General features: G+C 41.1%; 1 protein-coding gene across 1 annotated transcript; it reads left to right on the top strand.

The window, feature by feature from the left end:
• The first annotated feature begins 4,056 nt into the window (after positions 1 to 4,056).
• LOC117043834 (pancreatic secretory granule membrane major glycoprotein GP2-like) lies at positions 4,057 to 20,201 on the top strand. Its single transcript, XM_033143942.1, has 9 exons — positions 4,057 to 4,216; positions 9,697 to 9,785; positions 10,862 to 10,966; positions 12,082 to 12,242; positions 13,269 to 13,404; positions 14,597 to 14,691; positions 15,470 to 15,638; positions 19,073 to 19,190; positions 19,912 to 20,201. The coding sequence occupies exons 1-9, from the start codon at positions 4,135 to 4,137 to the stop codon at positions 20,082 to 20,084; spliced, it is 1,128 nt and encodes a 375-aa protein (XP_032999833.1). The 5' UTR covers positions 4,057 to 4,134; the 3' UTR covers positions 20,085 to 20,201.
• The last annotated feature ends 2,065 nt before the right edge of the window (positions 20,202 to 22,266 follow it).

The raw sequence follows: 22,266 nt of genomic DNA, 5'->3' as shown, positions 1-22,266 counted from the left end.
AAGCAGGAAGATTAGTAACAAAACTGCTTGTTTTAGAAATTCACAAACTGAGTATGTACTGTAGAAATTATACTCTAACAGAACTTGTGCTTTCTACGGTCGATAGAGGTTTCCCTAATAATAATAATGATAATAATTTTATTATTTGTACTGTACCCATTTGACTGAGTTGCCCCAGCCACTCTGGGCAGCTTCCAACAGATATGAAAACAGATATATCAAACATAAAAAGCTTCCCTATACAGGGCTGTCTTCAGATGTCTTCTAAAAGTTGTATAGTTATTTATCTCAATATTTGATGAGAAGCTGTTCCACAGTGTGAGCCCCGCTACCAGGGCCCCTCTGCCTGGTTCCCTGTAACCTCACTTCTTGGAATGAGGAAACTGCCAGAAGGCCCTTGGAGCTGGACCTCAGTGTCCAGGCTGAAAGATGGGTGACGGTGCACATTCGGGTATACAGGACCAAGGCATTCAGGGCTTTGAAGGTCAGCACCAACACTTTGAATTGTGCTCGGAAATATACCGGGAGCTAGTGTAGATCCTTTAGGACTAGTGTTATATGGTCCTAGTGGCTGCTCCCAGTCACCAGTCTAGCTGCCGTATTCTGGATTAATTGTAGTTTCTGAGTCACCTTCAAAGATAGCCCCACATAGAGTGCATTGCAGTAATCCAAGCTGGAGATAACCTGAGCATGCACCACTCTGGCGTGACAGTGTGCAGGCAGGTAGGGTCTTAGCCTGTGTAACAGGTAGAGCTGGTAGACAGCTGCCCTGGACACAGAATTAACCTGTGCCTCCATGGGCAGCTGTGAATCCAAAATGACCCTGAGGTTGCACACCTGGTCCTCATGAACCTGAAATGGCTTCTTCATGCGCGATTTGTTGAGGATTTGGAATGGGGAGATAGTGTGGTTTTCGTACATTATGCTGTACTGTTTTTTACTTTTGTGTATTTTATTTACTGTAACATGCCTTGCATCTTTTCCCCCTTTTCTTAAAAAAAGGGTGCCTAAGAAATCTTTTAAATCTAAACATATGAGTTCACATTAAAGTGTTGACTGTAAAGATGCCTCATCTTTCCCATCAGGCGATATAATCAAGAAAGAGGTGGCTTATCTTATAAACCACTATAATGTACACAGGTTGAATGCTATCTCTCTTGTTTGGAGCATCCAAAACATCATATTTAGTTTGGTCCATTGCTGAGTTTAAATTATATAGTACACTGAAGAAACGAGAGGGTTTGAAAGTTTGAAGATTTACATTTTATAATGAAATTTGTTCCAGAGTTCTGTAATGAAATTTGTTCCAGAGTTCAGTTTGGAACCATTGCTCCTGGGAATAGCCTTTCTGTTACTAACTTTGTAACCTAGTTACTGTGATCGTAATGTCTGGAGTTGCCATTCCTGGCTAGGTTAGCTGAGGGATTCCTCCAGCTGACAAAAGGAGGAAGTTTGCCTAGATTAAAACACAAACAAGGCTTTTAATTCTTCCTTTTCCCAGTTGAATTAAGAATTTGTTGTGCCTGCAAGTAAAGACTACGGTCAGAGAAAGCTAAGCATTTGCCGTCTTTCAGTACCAATGAGATGCAGGGAGTGCAAGAAATTGTTAATTGTGTGGCCAAGCAAAGTCCCCCCGTACCCCGGGGCAGCCCCTGAGGGAAATAACGACTCATGACAACGTTCTATGGGATTAAATTGGCCACAACTTTATTAATATTTCAGATGTAGGAAGACCTTGGCTCAGGCATTGGGCATTTATCCTTCCCAGCCCCCCAGCCGGGGTTCTGGGTAACTTCAGGGTTATCCAGCATGATTGGGAAGTGGGCTAGTCTGGAGAACATATGTTCAAGCAGATAGCCCACTCCCCCTATGTTTGCTGCCGCTGGAAGGGGAGGGCAGTGACGACCCTGGGCGTTTGGTCAATGCCTCCCCTTGAGACCCCTTTAACGGGAACCCTGTTATTGCCACCACAATGGGGGCGGGGGTCACCGTCCCGTGCCCCCCCAATCCTGTAAATGACTAAAGGATTCCACCCAAGGCCTGCAACCGCCAAAGTTGTGACGAATTGCTACGGGAAAGGCGAAACCTGCCAATGCAGGGAAATTCCTTTCCGGCCCTTCAACAGCGACCTTGTCATAGCAGCGCCTGCGTGGCTGTGTGGCTGCGGAAAAAAGGTGGTTAAACCTGCAAAGTAAGCGTCAATTGAGGGAGTGGAGGGTGGGGAAGCTCTGAATCCAACGGTCGCTTCCCAGGTATGACTCACTCTCTATTGTGTGTACTGTATAATCCCTCCTTCTGCCTGGCCAATCCCCCTGGCAACACCTCCCCAGCCGGGATTGGGCGGCTGCTAGAGTAGGTGGAGTCCACAGGTATCCCAACCTGGGGAAGGCGAAGCTAAACCAACTGCCAGGAGCTGCCACCGTGATCCAACGGGTCTCCCCGCAACCTCGCAACATGCACACCCCATTTGATGTGGGGAACGCTCACTGCACATGTTTAGTCTTGGACTCAAGACTAGCAGTAAAGGGGCCAAACTATCAGTGTGACATTAAATACAAATACATTAATTACACACTCTCACATGCACCCTGCCACCATGATCTCACCATGATTCCTTACCTTCCAATGCTGCTATTTGTATTGGGAGGAATGTTCCCACTGAATTAATCCAAAAATTGATAAACTAATGGTAGTGGATTTTCTTCCTAAATCTTCTTTATTTGCTTTAAACCCTAATCTTCATGTAAGTGCCACTGAGGTCAAGGGAGCTTAGTCCAAAATAAGTGTTTATGGGATTGCAACCTTTATTGCTATTCCTACAACATTCAGCACTAAAGCATTACACATAACTATATACTAAATAAAATTATTATTGTACTACTTGCCCTTGAATGGTCCAACTGACATTGATTTTATTATTATTTTTTACATTCTGGATTGCACTAACTGTAGGGTTTTTTTCTCTTTTGAACAGCTGGTCACCTCCTTTCCAAACACTAGATTGCAAGCATCTTCTGAAAACTCAGATTCAAAAGCAGTTTGATTTGCAGAATTGGGTGTGAGAATTTAGGGGCTCTCGGAATTTGTTTCACTGTCATTTGGATCCTGAATGATATTTTGGCATCATTCTCTACTGATAGTCTTCCTAAATCCTCTTACCTCATAATACTGCTGTGGATGAACACCTGCCCTCTAACACAAAACTCCAACAGTTGTTCGATCCAATACAATTCCATGGGCTGCAACAGACAATTCAAAAAGTGGCTTAACAACTCTTGACAATCCATCCTTATATTGGGCCCGTTAAATCTTTAGGTTTGTTTCTCTCGTATTCTTCAGGCAGCTATAGCCGCTGTATTTCCTACTGAAATTCTTTCCATAGAAATGGTCGGGGTCATTTCCTGAAAATAACGGAAGACAGTGACTTGAGAGAAGTATACATTCTTTCAAGTTAATAGCATAATTTTGAAAGTAAGTTTGAAACTCTCGCCTCTTTTAGAAAGGCACTTATTAATTTACATTGCCCATCGAGAAAATTAGGACATTATTTCCAATTCATGCTTTGTCTTCTATGGGGATGATGTTAGTGTCTTCTATTATTGTGCGCTTTCATTCCCAAGAAACAACAACCTAAATAAATAAATAAATAAATAAGGAGCTGTAAATCATTTACTGCCCTTCTGCAGAGCAGAATGGAAGCATATAAAACACCCAGAGGGGAGAATCCCAAAGGGAGTCGAGGGAGGTCTTCCTTCTCCCAGATAAAGGACGTGCTAAGCGGCTGCTATAGTAAAGACAAAAATGCGAAGTGGGGGGGGGGGAGGGTTTTCTTCTTGGGGAGAATTCAGCTCTAAAATAGGTGGTGACTTTGGCATGAGTAATCATGGTCTCCAGTGGCTATCTCTGTGGAATCCTATTGTTGGACCCAGAACACCCTTGTGTCTTCAGGCAGGAGGCATTCATCGCAGTGAACAAGTTTAGAAAGGGAGGGGGGAAACACCACAGGGTAAAAGCTGTGAGGAACCATTTATACCACACCCTCATCCAAACCCTCATTCAAGAGACAAAGTTGAAAGGGCGGGAAGTCTCTGTTTAAGTTCCTGGCTGGTGCTCTTTGAGGGAATTCCGGTTGTGATGGCACCTTGCAAAATGCCCTTCTCTGCCCTCTTGGCGGCTTCTCTGCTGATGTCTTCAAGTGGGACCAACATTGAGGAGGGTGAGTTCTCTCAGGAGGAATCTACTTTGAAACAATGTCTAGATCTTCTGTGATATTATTGGTCCAATTCTAAATTTACCTTTGTCTTATATCTGCACTTTAAATGTGTTTATCATAATGTAGCTTTGAAAACATAGCCTGCAGCACACTTTAATGTTTCTATGCATTGTGGTAAAGGTTCAGTATAGATATCTTAACAGGTTTTTTAAAAAAAATTACAAAGTCACCTTTTTCTATTGAATCAATATTAGTAATAAGAATTGGCCTGGACTTGCACACCACCTTTGTGACAGTTCTAGATTTTAGAATAAATAATACAGTGTTAAAGTACCTCCTCTGAAATTCCTGAAACTGCTTGCCTCAATGGGTAAGTATCACTTGTTGAAATACATTCTTTAAAAAGGTTAATATAATTTTTCTGATTATAATAAACTACCATGTGAGGCTTGTGATTTTAGGCTACTGATGTCCCCAGTTTTAATAATAGTCTAAACTGAGAGAGAAAGTATCTGGGTGACTTTTTAAAGTCCAATTTTCCTGGTCTAAGGAATGCAAGCTTTCTCGAGGAGCAAGGATGAACCCTAAGAAACACAATAGCCAGCCGTCCTTCATGTAGGCTGGGGGAGCCCACAGTGGGGAAAGAGCGAGGGAGCAAAAAGTGGGAGGCGGGGCACAAATAAAAATGGAGGGAGGAAAGGAGGAGGGAAAATCCTCTGCAAGTGATCAGCTCAGACTTGTGGCAAGGGAGAAAATGAGATGGAGAGATTAGAGCAAAAACAAACACACAACACACTATAATGCCGCAAACTTTCCACCACTGGCTTTGGTGCCACTCACCATCACAAAGTTTACCTCTGTGGGAATGTGACCGTGACAGAGAAAAAATGATTCTCTAGTCTTGCATTCAAGGAGAGGACTCCTATGCCATTAGCATTTGTGAAAGTTTAGAAGAGGGAACACAAGTCAGTCTGAGTTGTCTTTTTTGGGGGGACAAGGAAGAATTGATCCCTCCTGGAAAGTCATGAAGCAAATTCTGCAGGCATCCTTCTAAGCAATTTATGTGAGATGAGCCAACCTGGCTGCTCCCATCTTTCAGTGTTTTAGACTATAAGTGAAGTCTGAAAGGTTATTAAGGAGTTTGAACACCACATGATAGAAATCCCTGAGTCCTTAGGATCCACTCTTTTCACTTTGTCCTTAATGCACTTTTCCTGCTTCTGTCTCATTTTGTACTCCTTGAAATTTCTATAGTTTGCCTAGAAACTAGAGATGCACGTTTCCTGGTGATGGGTTAATTTTAGTACTCTAGAAGTTATTTTCTGCAAATCCTATCACACAATAAGTGCAGGTGGATGCTATAGAATCCCACCCACTCCAAATTAACAAATGGGAAAACTTTGCAAAGCTTAGGCACATTTAAAGCTAAAGACCAGACATGCATCAAGAATTCACTATTGCAGCTGAATTTTATACATGTCTACTGATGAGTCTTTGCTGTTTAATGGAGTTTATTCCCAGGTAAGAGAGTACAGGGTCGCAGTGTAGGTTTAGGGTTGGCATTGGGGGAAAGCAGGGTTCTTGTGCCTTAAAGAGCTGAATGGCAACTAAAAATTCAACAGGTTAAGCATTTTCTAGTATGGACTTACAATTGGGGAAAGCTTCACCTGCTGACATTCTGTCTGTCAGACATTTTGTCATGTGTGTGGCAGAAGATTTTTTTTTTTTTTGGACTCTCCAATCCACCTGCAAAAGAGGTTACAAATTTGCATATGACACAAAGCATCTGTAAATGTTATGCAAATCTCTCTCCTCTTTTGCAAGTGGGACAGAGGGCCTAAACTACACACAGTGGACTGGGTACAGAAAATTCTGTTGGAAGCCCTGTGCTCCAATGCTTCAAGGATGAAAGAGGCTACATCTATTGACATCCATGCTATCACACAACTGTTAAAGGTACATGAATCCTAAGATGAATTGTGCCTAGTCACTTTCCATCAGTACAGCACAGTCATGCTCAGAATTATTCTGTGCATGCTGTTGTTCAAGATTTTTGCTGGCACTCTCCTCCCTTCCCGTAAATTAACTGCTGCTTCTTGGCAGCTTTACAGACAGATTGGCAGCTGCAAAGCTCTAGCTTCTTTCAACAAAACTCTGGGAACATGAAAACAGGAGTAATTCTGAACCCATCATTTTACATGTGGACAAGTAGGGTAAATTCTTGAAAGCTGGCCCACCAGCCTTTGGGCATAAGTCCTCCAGATAAAGTTTGATAGTGAATAGAGAGACACAACAATATTTCCCCTGATTCTTGATAAACAACAACATATTTTTCTTAAAATTCATAGGACTTCTTTATCACTGATTTTAGAATAACACAGGTGGCACTCCATTTTAAAAATTTACAGTTTCTGCTGAATTTATAAAATAGCCCACTCTATTCTACATTTTACATTAAAAAACACTATAAATGTTTTAGAAATATTTTTATTAGAATATTTTCATAGAATAGTTATTATTTAATCAGAGTTTCCATATGTTTGTTCAACTTTTTATTTTGCATTATACATCTAAGAATGAAACCCTTTCTATGTCCAGGGCAGCTGTCTACCAGCTCCATCTAGTACGCAGGCTGAGACCCTACCTGGCCACACACTGTCTTGTCAGAGTGGTGCATGCTCTAGTTATCTCCCGCTTGGACTACTGCAATGTGCTCTATGTGGGGCTGCCTTTGAAGGTGACTCGGAAACTACAACTAATCCAGAATGCAGCAGCTAGACCAGTGACTGGGAGAGGCCACCAAGACCATATAATACCAGTCCTAAAGGATCTTCACTGGCTCCCACTATGTTTCCGAGCCCAATTCAAAGTGTTGGTGCTGACCTTTAAAGCCCTAAACGGCCTCAGCCCAGACACTGAAGTCCTCCTCCGAGGATCTTCTGCTGGTTCCCTCACTGCGAAAAGCGAAGTTACAAGGAACTATTAGACAGAGGGTCTTCTCAGTAGTGGTGCCCTCCCTGTGGAACATCCTCCCTTCAGGTGTCAAGGAGCTAAAGAATTACACAACTTTTAGAAGACATCTAAAGGCAGCCCTGAATCAGGAGGTTTTTTATGCTTGATGTTTTTATTATGTTTTTAGATATGCTATAAGCTGCCCAGAGTGGCCGGGGGAACCCAGCCAGATTGGCAGGGTATAAATAATAAAATTAGTAGCAGCAGCAGCAGCAGCAGTATTATATTGTAAACCACTCTGTAAACTGCATTGTAGACCACTTACTAATTCAGGGATAGATCAGTTCAATGTTCTTCCATCAGTTCTAGACTACAGCTCAAATTTATTTTCAGGATTCCAAAAACAAACAAACAAACAAACAAACAAACAAACAAAACCTGAGATAGTAATAATAGTCTAGGGGTTTGGGCAGGGGTTATTTTCCATCCCTCCCCCTCCCTTTGAGGCCTTATTTGCTAACCTCATCTTCCAGTTGATAGAAATATGACAATCTAGATTAGTCATTCACTTCTGAAAACAATTCTGTGCTAAGATTAGGCTTTCAATACATACTGATCAACCACTGAAAGCAATGTGCTAATTCATCTCCCATTTTAGCCACCCAAAGGCTAACAATTCATTACTGAATGTAAATTATATTTCTTTCAAGCCAATAACCTCTGTGACATTTCAGCAGACCATTAGTAAGTAAGGACCTTCAATGGAACCTGCTCTGCGATGCTTCAAGAAATGCAAGAATCAATCAGCCAAAAGCTCTGTTAACATTATTTGGGTTTGATAAATATACCATTTCTGAAAGGCCAAAGCTAATTGGTATTCTGAAGATACTTCCATTGCATCCATAAACTAATGTGTTTTATGAAAAGCCCTGCAGCTGATTTGACCTGGAATACAGAAACAGGATTTGCTATCAAGCTACCCCAACCACAAGCAGACTCTCAACTCTATAGTGACCTCAACACTTAAGGCAGTGACTCATACAGCAAATTATTGAGGAAACACTAGTCTCCCATTATATTTATTTAAGCACTCTGATGTTGCCACGTATTGGAGATGTGAAAGACCTGGCACCATATTGACTCATATCTACAAAGAGATTGACCAGGAAATCAATAGAATAGAACTCAACGAAACCAGCTATCTTCAAAACGCTCAATAAAACTTTAAAAAAAATAGCTTACTCCCCCTCACATTTGTAAATTCTGTAATGATCCTCATAATCAGGAATGCAACAGGTCAAAACACCTCCTTTCAAACCACTCTCTTCAGATCCCCCAATCCACCTGTGAAAGAGAAATTGGGAAGCCATGTTTCCCAGCAGCCCTTGCATTTTAGATGCTGCTGTTGAGTTCTAGGCATCAGGGGAGCTGTGACATGTAATTATCCCAAGTGTCTTGAGTCAACACCCTGGAGGACTCTGGTTTACAAGCTCTCTCACGTTTTTTACTCAGCTGTTAGAGCACTGTATGTGCCAGGGAGAGAGGCAAGCCTTACACAGATCCATCTAGAGCTCTTGCTGGGGTCACACTACTGCCAAGTGAGTTTGGGGGAAGGAAAGGGATGGTAAGAAGGGAGGGAAGACTGACTGACAGCTCTGGCAGGCTGTCCTACAATATAAGCCAGGCTCAAATGCAGAAGGATCCAAGTCTGGGGAGACTCCAGTCTGCCTCCATCACAAGCAGGAATATGATTTCCCGCCATACAAATCAAAACCTATTGAACTGCTCCTGCAAATGGAATAGCTTTCACCCACAATATTCCTTATCTTATAGCAAGGCAAGAATACTGACACTACACCTGCCAAAAAAAAACCAAGCTTGGATAAGCAGCAACAACTGGTATCCTCAGTAAGGAAACAGGCACTGTAGCTGTTCCACAGCTGGGATAATCTGGTCTAATCCTAGATACCATTAAACTAGTTTAGCATTTCAGAGACACTGAAGAATACATAATAAAACTGAAGACATGAGGAGATATCTTTATTGCAGTGGGTCATAGGACTGGGCTATACAGAAGTGTTCGCTTTCCCAGAATAGTAGTAATTATTGTAAGAATTGGACATGAGTGACTGACAATGTTTGCAACTGGGCAATAAGGCCCCACATTACAAGTAGGGCTGTGCTATTTTTGGAAATTGCTAAGAAACCTGTACACTGCTAGGGAAAAACTGGCCATGCACACGTGAGTTCTGAATTGCAGCCAGTGCATCTGATTTGGGCTTTAACTTTGGTAAGAATCCCAAGAGTTCTAGGAAGCTGCAGAATCCACCTGTATTCTAGAATGTATCCCAAGAATAATATTTCCTTTGGAATTTCACCTTTGCTTTTCAGCGATCCAGATTCAAACTCTGTACATACTCACATGCAGATCACACACACACACACACACACACACACACACAACAGAAAGCCGGGTCTGTTCTTCCCATTCCTTCCCCTTTAACAAGCAGTGTTTTTATATACAGACACAGAAATCAATGAGACCATCATATGTACTAAGGACCTGATTGAAGTAGAAATTCCGAGTACATTCTTCCTGTCAAAGAAGCCTCCAATATTAGTAAGTACTGTGATTTTATAATTTTAATTCAAAAAAACAATCCATTCAGTCACTTTACCATGAGGTAATCCCCTTTATTTTGGATGTGAGCGCCAATGCATATTTAGCAACCACTGCATGCACACACACACACACACACACACGGGAGGAACCCTGAGGTTTGTAGAATTGCAAACAAAAGAAGGGGGGTGGACCCAACAAGGAGGGTGGGACCCAAAGACAGCCCAAGGAGGACTGAGTTGCCATGAATGCTGACTGTTGTGTGTGGTGGAGAGGAGATGAGAATGGAAGGGCACGGCTGGCCCCCTGAACACGAAAACCCCACAGTGCAACATTTTGTTGTAGATCTCATTTGGGGGGTTTTTTCTGGCTGCTTTCCTTTTTCCTATTACAATTCAATAACCCAGAGGAGCTCACAAAGAGTTGTGGCTAATAGCCCATTTCATTGCCTCTAGTTTCTAGAACTGTAGCATAAGGGAACATTATTTGTCCCAATCTTATCTATAGAGATCTTCCGCTATCTTCATCGTCATATGCTTTATATTCTAATTTTCTGGGAGTTGCCAGCCAGACGATGATAAAATGTGAGCTGAGCTGGTATATTGCATACTATATCACATCAAAATATTAGGAAAATGCCAGGCCTTTCTTAGTGCCTTCAACCATGAAATACTTTAGCTGTGCTCAGAAAATTCAGGGGAAGTGGCTTTTGAAAGAGGGGCAGATTTTTCTCACGCTGCCGCTTTCTCTTTTTTCCAACTCCTAATGGGATCATAGGCTACATCACATGAATGGATTTTCACTCCCCCCCAAAATTGTTACTATCGCATGATAGAATGTACCTGTCGATAGAAGGCAGGTTGGCACTTGGTAAGATTGTATCTTGATGGCTGTGAGTCCCAGAAGGCAAAGGAGGAGGCATTTTTCATGCAATAATGCCATGCTTTGAAGTGAAATGACAGGTGTCAGGACCAAGGATATGCTGATTAGCTAGCGCAACTGTAAACATAATCTAAAATTGTGTTGAGAATTATATTGTAAAATTAAAAGGAAAAAGAAAGGTTTTTCCTTTGCAGGTCTCTGATTTACACCTTAATGACCCAGCATGTCATGGTACTCAAGTAGGAAACCTCTACATATTCAGCATTAAGACCAACTTCACAGACTGTGGAACACGAATGGTAATATGGAAAAGTTGTTGCTGTAGTCTTATGGCTTTTTGCGTACTTTCTCTGTACACTGCATTTATCCTCTTGCATCCTGATTATTTAGTATACGAAAGAACAGCTTTTGAAGAATGACAGAATCTCACACACATTAAATGCTATATGGGATTAAACAATCATCTGCTTTATCTCTATTCATAATGTAAACCACAGAAACATCATTCCTGCCTTTTAGAAACTGATTGAGAAAATCCAAAACACCAAGAACCCGATTAACATGTGAATCATACAGAGGTGGCATAGATTTATATGCAGCTTACTTGATTGTGTTTGCGGAAGTGTGTGTGTGTGGTGTTCCTTTTTATTTTTTCCGTTTCTTACATGTCCTTCATGATAAGGTTCCAGGGGAGGTTACAGCAATTTAAAAATACAATATTAAAAACAGTTCAAAAGTTCCATGATACTATTGGATTCTATTATTTTGAAGCAAAAACCATTAGTTAAACATTGGTCACCTTCACACCATACATTAAAATACCTGACTTCCCTCAAATAACCCTGGGAACTGTAGTTTGCTAAGGGTGCTGGAAGCGTAGCTCTGTAAGGGCTAAACTAGAGGTCCCAAGATTTTTTGGGTGAAGCCATGTGTTTTAAATGTGCCTTAAATATATTATGTGGATGTGGCCATTCTAGGGTGGCAGAAACTATACCAATACTCAAAATCCCACAAGTGCATTTGTGACTTATCAAAGTATTTCACTACACATCTGGGTTTAAGGATAGAAGCAGTCTGTAAAGGTCTCTAGCGCCTCTCCCCTCTCCCTGCCCACAAAGAATATGCTATTACTTGTGTGATCCTTAATCTCTTTCTTTGAACTGGGAGAGCAGAAAGGCTAAGAACTGACCTGGGTCTGGGGCTCTGCTCAATGGACCTTTGATAAGACATCAGTGAGGACCTTCCTTTCCTTACTGGGTGCATCTAGTTGGTTAAGGAGCAAAGCTTCCAAGTCAGGAAGCACAGCTTCAGAGCAACCTTCAATTCCCACTACATTTTTATTTTTATTTTTATTTTCCTATCAACTTAAGTTTTGGGACTTACTGGGATATTTTTGTATTTTACTAACTTGCAGGATTCCGATGGTGCACATATTATTTTCACCAACACCATACAGAACAACCTCTCTGATATAATCACAAGAACTTTTATCAATATCACATTTGCCTGCCGATATCCTATTAATTATATGGTACAGCAACCTAATGGAGAAAATAAAATCAGTGTTGATATCAGGTAAGCCTGTTGCCCTTGTTGTTTTCTGTATACCAGCGTTGTGCCTGGATTAGAAATAGACAAATCTGTAAACTTTGGTTTCTCATTTTTCCAATTCAGTTATCACCATTTTCAAATTAGTTTGTGATTTTTTTAAAAAAAAACCAACAACCACATGCACATATTTTGGTACAGCATTTCCCGATACATCCATTTTTGCAAGCAATGTTCCCTTACATGATACATTTTTGAATTTCCCCCCACAAATGCAAGCATTTTTGTGTGCACTTTTCCATATTGTGCAGTATTTTGGCACGCTTTTCTGATTGCATAACTGCACTGTAATGTTTGCAGAAGTGTGCCTTTTGGTTCACATACTGGTTTGGGAAGTGCAAATTACATATGTTCACATTAAAATGCAAAATGAACTCATTTCGTCCTCCATCCCAAATCTGGATTAAAGTCACTTGAGAAGTATGCAGACAATATTGGGTTAATCACTCACTAAGTAAGCTGCATAAATGGTGGGCTCTGTTGAAGTTCCTTGAGAGGAGTGGGAATCTGTTGCTTAGAGCTCTTACCCTGTATTCCATAGCATAACTTCTGTGCATGAAAGGCAGGCATGCATCTAGTTAGGACAAGCTTAGCATCGTATCACCATACTTGGGAAACTTTCACCAGCTGAAAGTTTATGCCTGTCATGCAGCTGGTCCAAGTCACAGGAGCTTGCCAGAAACAAGTTGCAACTTTACTTAAAAGGGTATCTCATCACCACTGGCCACTAGAGCTGCTCCATTCCTTGCAACCTGATCCTAGACATTTGTGTATAATACTGAAGTACCAGTATTTGTGATACCAGTGTTGTAATTTCCATAGCTGGCCCAGGCCTCACCATTAGGCTTCCCTAGTAAATCATGCACACACACACACGTGTGTGTGTGTGTGTGTGTGCGTGTGTGTGCGTGTGTGTGTAATGATGACAAATTATCATGGAAATTGTGTCATTTCAGCATCTCCATCATATCTATTTGTCTTTGTTTATGACAGGACCATTACACTAAATACAGAAGATGGAAATTTCTCTGTATCCATGATGCTGTACAAAGATTGGCATTTTGAAGACATGTGGACTACCATTCCCTTTCTGACTCTAGAGGACAACATATTTGTCAAAGTGAAAATGGTACCTGGGGTTATTGAGTCCCTGATGAATCTGAGAGTTGAGGTGGCGGATAGACAGCAAACGCAAGACAGCTTCATCCCACCAGGCACAAGCCAAAATCCATTGGGGGGGGGGGAAGCAAAAGCAACTGAAATCTGAGAACATTTTTGAATGTTACTGTTTACTTGTAACTTACTTTATTATCATCTATTTGCAGGAGTGGGGTTGGGAGAGGATAATAAAATACATAATATTTTAAAACAGAGAATGAATTTCCTATCAAATACAGTATACGGTTTCAGACAGGTAGGGCCAGTGGGAATAGGGATATCAGGAGCATTAGGACTGAGAGCTAACAATACCCAAATCAGAGAATCGACATGCACCTGTAGGCCTCAGCCTTACTGTTCATGGATAAATCCTAACCAGGGGCAGAGCTGTCAACTTTCCCTTTTTTGCAATGGGAAACGGCGCTGGAATAAGGGAATTTCCTGCAAAAAAATGGGAAAGTTGACAGCTATGACCAGGGGCCTGGGGAGGAATTAAGGCAGCAGTCTACCCTACTGCTCTAACACCAGCTAAGGGTGAAGGTACAAGACCCCCCTTCCCCATTTTTTGCCATGCCAGGAAATGGTATAGCTCAGGGGCCTGAGATAAGGCCCCTCAGGGGACATGTGAGGAATTGGATCCAGGAGATCTAAAATTTCTGGCACCCGCCCCCTACTCCAAAATGTCCTGATTTGGAGCTTACCATTTGCCACTGCTGGTGGGAGAAGCCAGCCGAGACAAACCTGTACCCTATTCCTAACACTGCTCATCCACCAACTTTGTGGATGGGGTAGGTACTCTTTGTCTGTGCATGTAATTGGGGGGAGGGGGGAATGCAGAAGAGAAAATTGCTTGCAATAATCTGTATCTCTAGGAGACAGGTGCACTAAAATACTGGTGGATTTTTGCAAGGACTAAAAAAAAAAAAAAAGATTTGCAAACTGATGCAGAACTGAAGTCTGGAAAAATACGAAACAGAGAACCCAAAATTGACAGCTTTGTCTAGCCCTGGTGACAGCTGCCTTCTATTTGTACCCAGCATCTAGTTGTCACAGTTTCTTATTAGCTATCATGGCTGACAGTCCATGTACCTATCTAGTCCTTTTGAAAGTTACTGACTTAAGAAACAAGAACCCGGTTTATGTTCTGTCTCTGCACTTGGCAGGTCCCAGGCAACTTAATCATTAGGCTCGAAAACTGCTGGTCTACCCCAACGAAGGATCCTGTTCACGCTGTCCAGTATTCTTTTATCAGAGACAGGTTTGTATCCCGCTATAGTAAAATGGACATCTCATTCTGAAAACATATTGGGCTGAGCTTTCCATTTCCTTTAAAAAACAAAGCAAAATGACCGCTGTGACCAGATGAAGTCAAAGCTGTGCTTCAAGAGCTGAGTGTAGGTATTATCAGCATCATACTCATTGATCTCATTGTTGTTGAGAATACTAGAACACACTTTGAGGGAGACTGTAATGAGAATGTTAGTATTAGCAAAAGGTTGCTTTGGTGAATGGTGCTGAATTTGACCTCTCCCCGTTTCCTCTTCTCTTAAGCAAATGAGCCAGAGGCTTATTTTTCACAAATAGCAGGTGCCTTTGCATCCTCTGTGGGCCCATCTCTCTTTATGTGACAGTAAATACATGCTTGTCCACATGTGCCTGTACCTCTAAAACTGTACATGTAAACAGTATAATTTCAGCAAATCAGCCTTGAACAATGGCAGAACCCATAGCTTCAATGGTAACCTCAAGTACCTTGGCATAGATGGTTTTTCTGACTTGCGAGGAGCAGGGAAACATTGGTCATGCTGAAAGGGCTGGTAAAATGGAAAAAAGATGTCCAGTATAGACCTCTTTGATGCAAGAAATGCTCACAGTTGAAAAAGCATTCTAATAGTAGTATACTATTGAGTCAAGTGCTTTGCACAAAGACTGGGTTTCTTCTAGGTAGTCTATCCATAATGTTTGTATTCATTTTTTTTTTGAAGAGATTCCAGCTTTTGATGTAATAATATATTTTTGGTTTTGTTCCTGCATAGCTGCCCACAATTTGTAAAAGATGAAACCCTATCAGTAATAACAAATGGAGAAGGCGAAGAAGCACTCTTCAGGATCCAAATGTTCAAATTTGTTGGCATCGCATACAACCATGTTTTCTTACACTGCACAGTTCAGATTTGTCATGGCACAACAGCTGCTTGTAAACCAGTAAGTTGGGTTTTTTTTACAGAAAAAATTCACATTCAAAATTTGAATTAAAACTTTGCATTTCGCACTCAAAGTTGAGGCTATTTTTTGTTCTGGTGTGTTACTGAAAAGGGAATGAAAAGAAAATGCTAAAGATGTTATTTCCTTCTAGCAGCTGGACTCTGAATGGAAGTGAGCCTGGCTTGGGGGGGGAATGATTGGGGAGACTAGTTGTGAGGCAAAAAGAAGCACACAAGGTGTTTCAACAGGAGCCCTTGTATGCACATCACTATTGAAGCCCCCTCATTGGTTCTTCACATTCAAGTATTTTCTGTTGTGCTGTTCCACTTCTATCCATGTGTTTCCGGAGTGTGACACACATGAATATTCATCACTTATCACTTCATCATTTCGTGGCAACTTTAAGAAAGGAATAAGCTATCAGAGTACAGTACTCTGAATGGAAAAGTCATCTTGAAATTAGAGTTAAGTGTAGGAATGCTTCAAGAAAAAATATGTTAATGTGTGCATTTAACAGATCCTGATTTGTCAAAGCTAAGAGATTGAATGGTTTTTGCAGCTGCCAATGAAGGAGAATCCTAAAAAAAAAAAAAAAAACACAAGCTGACTGAACAGTTGGTTATACACTGGAGCTCATTTTTTGGTTTTCTTCCTCTGTGCTTTTCCCCTCTTGCTAAGAGAGCTATCACTGCAGATAAAACTATCATTTCATAGCTTTAATTGCAGCCAGTTCATACAGCTACAGGTTATCAAATAATGAGCATGGTTGTATGACTCATCCATTCTCTTTCCATCAGAGCAGGAATGATCCAATCAATATCCAGCATCACCATTTATTAAAGCAGAACTGGAAGCCTTCTGGGTTTTTCTTCCTGACCCAGAGTCTGTGATATGGGAAGGCCAAGGAGATCAGAATGGTTTCTGGGGTTGAGACAGAGAAGAGGTGGTGGAGGAATTCCTCTAATCTCGCATATAAGGATTGTTGTGGCTTCTTCCCCTTTCTGATTTGGAAGGTTACAATATAGCATGCAATTGTCAGCGGGGAATTTGGGGTTGGGTGGAGAAGGGCTAAGGACTATAGTGTATGTACTGCTTTTACAGATTCCTGAATCACAGCCTTTCAAACACACAATGCAGTGTCATAGGAACATATCTGAAAATGTACTCAGTCCCAATGGCAGTATAACAAGGTGACCTTTACTGGCAGTCAACTAGCAAATTATCCTTGCAATTGAAGCAGGGCTTTTTAACGGATGCAGTATAATATCCTGTTTCAGAACGACACTGTTCCTTAAAACTGTTTGTATCTGAATCATCAGCTGGTAGGTGACTGAATAGTGTACACTTTAGTATCCTTGTGAATTATTTTAGAAAATAGATGCTTCTACCTTAGCAGCAATTGTCATCGTTCTGAAAAAACTCAAGAAAAGGATTTATTTTCCTAGTGCTATAATGAAAATGTCACTACACTTAAATACTAAGCAAGGACAAAATGAATTCTGAAGTCAGTGTGACGTTTTGGATGGAAACAGTTATATCAGAGGCTAGCACTAGATGGCTTATAAAACTGTTCAGGCCAATAACAGCAGTGAGTCTTATGCAAACAAGCCACATTCAGTTAAATTTAAGAGTCTACAGTGTATGTAGAATGAGAACTTTGCACAGAGTAGTAGTGTAGAGTTCCAAAATAGTGAGTCATGTGGATCATAGGGAGTTTTCTGGTTAGTTTACTATGGGACTTATTACTTGCTTGCTCAGAATAGAGATGCGTAAAAAAATAGGAGACATTACATCTCAAATTCCTACATAACATAAAAGGAAGAAATGCTGTTCTGCTATTCTTTCTGGTTTCCATGTTGAGCAGTATCTTCTGCAGTAAACCTTCAGTTCATCCACACACCCCTTTCTCTCTCTCACACACATGCACACACAATGCTTAACTTCCTCTAGTCATACCCATTGCCATCTTCTTTCTACTTCCCGTTGGGGATGGGCCATAGCTCTTAGTTAGAACATATGTTCTGCATGCAAAAGGTCCCAGGTTCAATCTCTGTTACCTCAAGTTAGGACTGGGAAAGATTCCTGCCTAAAACACTGGAAAGCCACTGTCACTCAGTGTAGGGAGTACATAGCTAGATGGGTCAAAGGTATATATATGTAAGGTTGCTACCTATGTTCCTATTTTGAATAGATTGCAAGAGATTGGTGGGTTATGCATCTATATGATTCTAATAGTCTGGCATGGTGTGTTAAGCAACTTTATGACTGAACATTCATACATGTCCTGCATATCACCCTTCAGTACTTAAGTTGGAAAACTTTGGCAATATACTTATGAGTTTGTTAGACACCCTAAATTCCTGGCTCCAGTAGGTGTTAGAATTTAATCAAGCTGTCTAAACCCCTGGATCCAGCAAGGGTTAAAATCTAAGCCAGGCCAGATTGGTAACTGAGTGGGGTTAAACCATCAAGAAAGCAAAATGAAGGCAATAGCCCATTAAGAAAGCTATAGAGAATGGGGTCTTTGCCAGAAGGAAAGTGGGCAGGGCCAATCCTCCAACTCCTATATAGTGAGAAGACAAAGGCAGAGATTGAAGTAGAGTCTTAAGAGTTGGCTGTGACATGACCTAGGGAGAAAAGTTACAGTCTGGTAAAGGCAGCAAGCTAGAGAGCCATGGCTGATATTGCTGACATCCAAGGCTATGGCTATGGGAGAAACAAGACCATTTTGGGGTGTTAATGTTGTGGACCCCTCCATTGCAGTCTCAGGTTCTATATATGTGTAAATAACCTATATAGAGACACCAGTTTCTGCATTGCCTCATATCTAAAAGGAAACACAGACCCTAGAACCTGGAACCCCTGGAATCTTGCAGGTAAGAAAAGGTAAAAGACTCCTGGACGGTTATGTCCAATCAAAGGCAAATATGGGGTGTGGCGCTCATCTTGCTTCAGGTCACAGGAGCGGGCGTTTGTCCAGATATCTTTCCGGGTCATGTGGCCAGCATGACTAAACCGCTTCTGGCGCAACGGAACACCGTGACGGAAACCAGAGCACACGGAAATGCTGTTTACCTTCCTGCCACAGTGGTACCTATTTATCTACTTGCACTGGTGTGCTTCCAAACTGCTAGGTTGGCAGAAGCTGAGACAGAGCAATGGGAGCTCACGCTGTCACATGGATTCGAACCGCCAACCTTCCACTCAGCAAACTCAAGAGGCTCAGTGGTTTAGACCACAGTGCCACCCACTCCCAGAGACTGGTGTGGTGTGTAACAATACCTTTCATTCTGATTGGCAAATTATATTCTAAGTAGCCTTTTACTTAACCAAATGGGATTTTACTTGTAATCTTAGGGTTTCTTATTGTGTACTACTGTACTCTGATAATCACTTTAGGCTCACACATATTTACGAGTTTGCATTTTTTCTAGAACTGCACAGGTGACAGTCTGACCAGAACTAAAAGAGAAGTCCCACCCTTTTCTAGTCACATGGTATCTTATGGCCCTATAAAGCGAAAGGTGGAAGATAATGAAGAGACTAATGTTGGTAAGTGGCTTAAAAAGTGCATGCTTTAAAATACAATTCTTCAATAGAGTTACAGTACAGAGAACAATAGTGGTTCTCTTTTGCAGCATACAAATATCCAATGTAGTAGAATAAAGATAATGGATGGAATTCACCATTATGCTTGATTAACATCCTTCCTAAGCAAGCATTTCAGCTTACCAGACAGTACAACCCACATTCCTGCCCCCATGCACTGTTCTGGGGGGGATGCAGGGAGATGGGGGAAAGCCCTATTGAGTAAACAGAAGTCTTTTTGCAGGAATTAAAAAAAAAATCAATTAAGCAACATCAATTAAAAATCCTAAGGTTAATAATATAAGTAGTGGTTCAGCCTCCATTCCCAGAAGAATGACTTTAAACACATTGAGAACTCACCTAAATGTGTATGTCTGCAGGTTCCATATTCAGCATCTCCAGGTAAGGAGAGTCAGGAAAGACCTCTGCCTGTGATCCTGAAGAGCCATTTCTAGTCAGAGTAGACAGAGTAGACAATACACTAGGCTAGATGGACCAGTGATTAGCACACTGCAACTTCAGGTCAGGATTGCTGCCATCTGGTGCAGGTGAAATTCATGTTGCTACTCTGTTTAAAGCAGCATGTAAATACAATTCAAAGTTTTATGATGGTTAACATTATTTCACACATTATATTTGGTGCGAAAGTATTAACTTTTCTGGAAATTGTTCTGCTTTCTTTCAGACGGAGGAAAACTTCTACCAGTAGAAATTTTGATCCTTAGTGGAATTCTGATGGCTGTACTAGCGACAACTGTAATTTTTGGAAACCTTTTTCTTCAGTCACGGAGGACCTACCCTACTATGCAAGCACAACTAACAATGTCCCGTTTTCTCAATTCTGAAGTACCATCATGATTAACTGTTCCCATATATTTACATATTCTATAGAAATCTACAGATTTTTTTATCTAGCTATAAGTAAAGATTACCCAAAGTAGGTAAATAATAAATGCAAGTGAACCTACAATTTGAGGACAACTTCAGATGTGAACTGTGTTCTCAACTTCTCATGCACAAAGAATGCCCTGAAGATTGTATATATATGTACATTTTGCTGTGTTCATGCATGTTCTGATGGAATGCTTTTCAGTATAATCGCTGGGTGAGTGTGCATGGCCATGGATGAGTGTGTATTCATTATACTTCACGAGCTGCATGCTAATTGCATATATTTTTTCCATCAGAAGAGTGCTATTCACATAAGAAGTTTTTCATGCTTGAATAGCCATTCCTCAATTACATGTTAGATAAATGTCTCTCAGGAAAAAACATTTATTTTCTGAGATCCCCCCCCCCATGGAAGCAGTCAACAAGTCAGCTGTCATTTCATTTTTAATGAATGTTATAGGTATAATCTGCTGCTCAGACACTCAGATGAAAACTACGGCTTTCCTACCGTTTGCTATGAAATGGCTTATGTTGTTATTAATTGCGATCAATTGTCCTCAATAAGCAAAGCATTGTTCAATAGCAGAAACGGTGAAATTGTGTGACCCATCTTCCCTTTACTCCTTTCCCCCCTCTGTGCTGCACCAGAGAATTATGGCACAATTCCGCAAGTGCAGTACTTGCTAATTTTATGAACTGTTAAGATTTGTCTGAGCTACTTAAGAGAAAGATAATAGAATTGTTTCTGAATAAACACTGATCTACTGCTAAAAAGTTTGTAATGCTGAATGAAAAAATCACTCGGAGCTTATTTCCCTGACTACAATATTTATCATAACCTCCAGAAAGGTAGCCATGCCCCCTCTGTAGCAGCAAAAACAAAAAAGAGGTGAAGATTAACTGTTAACATCTTACTGTGACAACTACAGCAGCATGCTTAGTACACTCACTCATACAAACCCACTATTTTCTCAAGTCCAAGTTGATGCTACAAAGAATACCTTTATCAAGAATTTAGCTAAGCAGGATGCAAGCACAACACAGACAAAATTGTTCTGGGTTCTCCTGTCCACAGGTTCCAGGAGAAATGGATCCCTTCAGTAGTAAAAGGGGTATGCTCCTTTGCCCTGAAAAGAGGTTGGGGGGGGGGGGTGCATGCTTTGTTCTATCTCCACAGCCCTTCTGATGGCAGTGAGCTCCAGCCATCTTTACCACCCATCTTCAAGATGCCAAGGACTGGGACTGGGCCTTATCAGCACAATACATTTCTTTATAGCTCAACAACTCATCATGCAACTATAATCTACAGCAGCCATTCCATCAGACTCCAGGAGTCTGCTGAAAGACCAGCAATGTTTGGCTCTTCTTGAAATTCTTCTATTCCAGCTGGTCATTACAAGAACTCTGCATTTAAGAAACAGTGCTTGAGTTTTCTTTTTTCTGATGCCCTCAAATTCTTTTCCTTTTGGGATAAAAATGATTTAAATGAATAAATAACCTGACGTTGTTGGACTCCAACTACCACCAGCCCCAGCCAGTATGGCCAATTGTCAGGTATGATATCTAGAGGATGATCCTTGTTTTATAGGTTCCCTAATGCAACATTTGAAAACAGTTCAAAAGCAAGTCAAAGTGCAAGTAGATAAATAGGTACCGCTCCGGTGGAAAGGTAAACGGCGTTTCCGTGCACTGCTCTGGTTCGCCAGAAGCGGCTTAGTCATGCTGGCCACATGGCCCGGAAGCTGTACACCGGCTCCCTTGGCCAGTAAAGCGAGATGAGCGCTGCAACTCCAGTGTTCCGCAACTGGACCTAATGGTCAGGGATCTCTTTACCTTTCCCTTTAATGCAACATATGTATATTCTCACAAGGTGCTGGCAAATGGGTGAGACAGATTATTATGTAATAATAACTGGTACTTTAATATAATAAATATCATAATCCTAATGGGATGCTTTAATCAATCACATAAAAACTCAGCTGCATATATTTGCAAATGTAATTTGGTATCTTCTGGGAATAAAGAAAAATCTCATTTATTTGAGGAACATTTGCTCAACTGCAGACAGTTAACTAGAACGAGGAGTAGTAGCAACTCTATAGAAGAAATACAAATGTAGATAGTAGAATAGCAACAGAAAATAATTAGA

The sequence above is a fragment of the Lacerta agilis genome, chromosome 3, assembly GCF_009819535.1.
Source record: "Lacerta agilis isolate rLacAgi1 chromosome 3, rLacAgi1.pri, whole genome shotgun sequence".
Classification (NCBI taxonomy): Eukaryota; Metazoa; Chordata; class Lepidosauria; order Squamata; family Lacertidae; genus Lacerta; species Lacerta agilis.
This window is presented reverse-complemented; position numbering and strand designations above follow the sequence as displayed.

Excerpts from the sequence above, each read along its gene's own strand:
- LOC117043834 (XM_033143942.1), top strand. The coding sequence starts at position 4,135 with ATGGCACCTTGCAAAATGCCCTTCTCTGCCCTCTTGGCGGCTTCTCTG. Across the intron at positions 13,405-14,596 it reads TATTTGTCAAAGTGAAAATG|GTCCCAGGCAACTTAATCAT; the intron begins GTACCTGGGGTT and ends TGCACTTGGCAG. Across the intron at positions 15,639-19,072 it reads CAACAGCTGCTTGTAAACCA|AACTGCACAGGTGACAGTCT; the intron begins GTAAGTTGGGTT and ends CATTTTTTCTAG.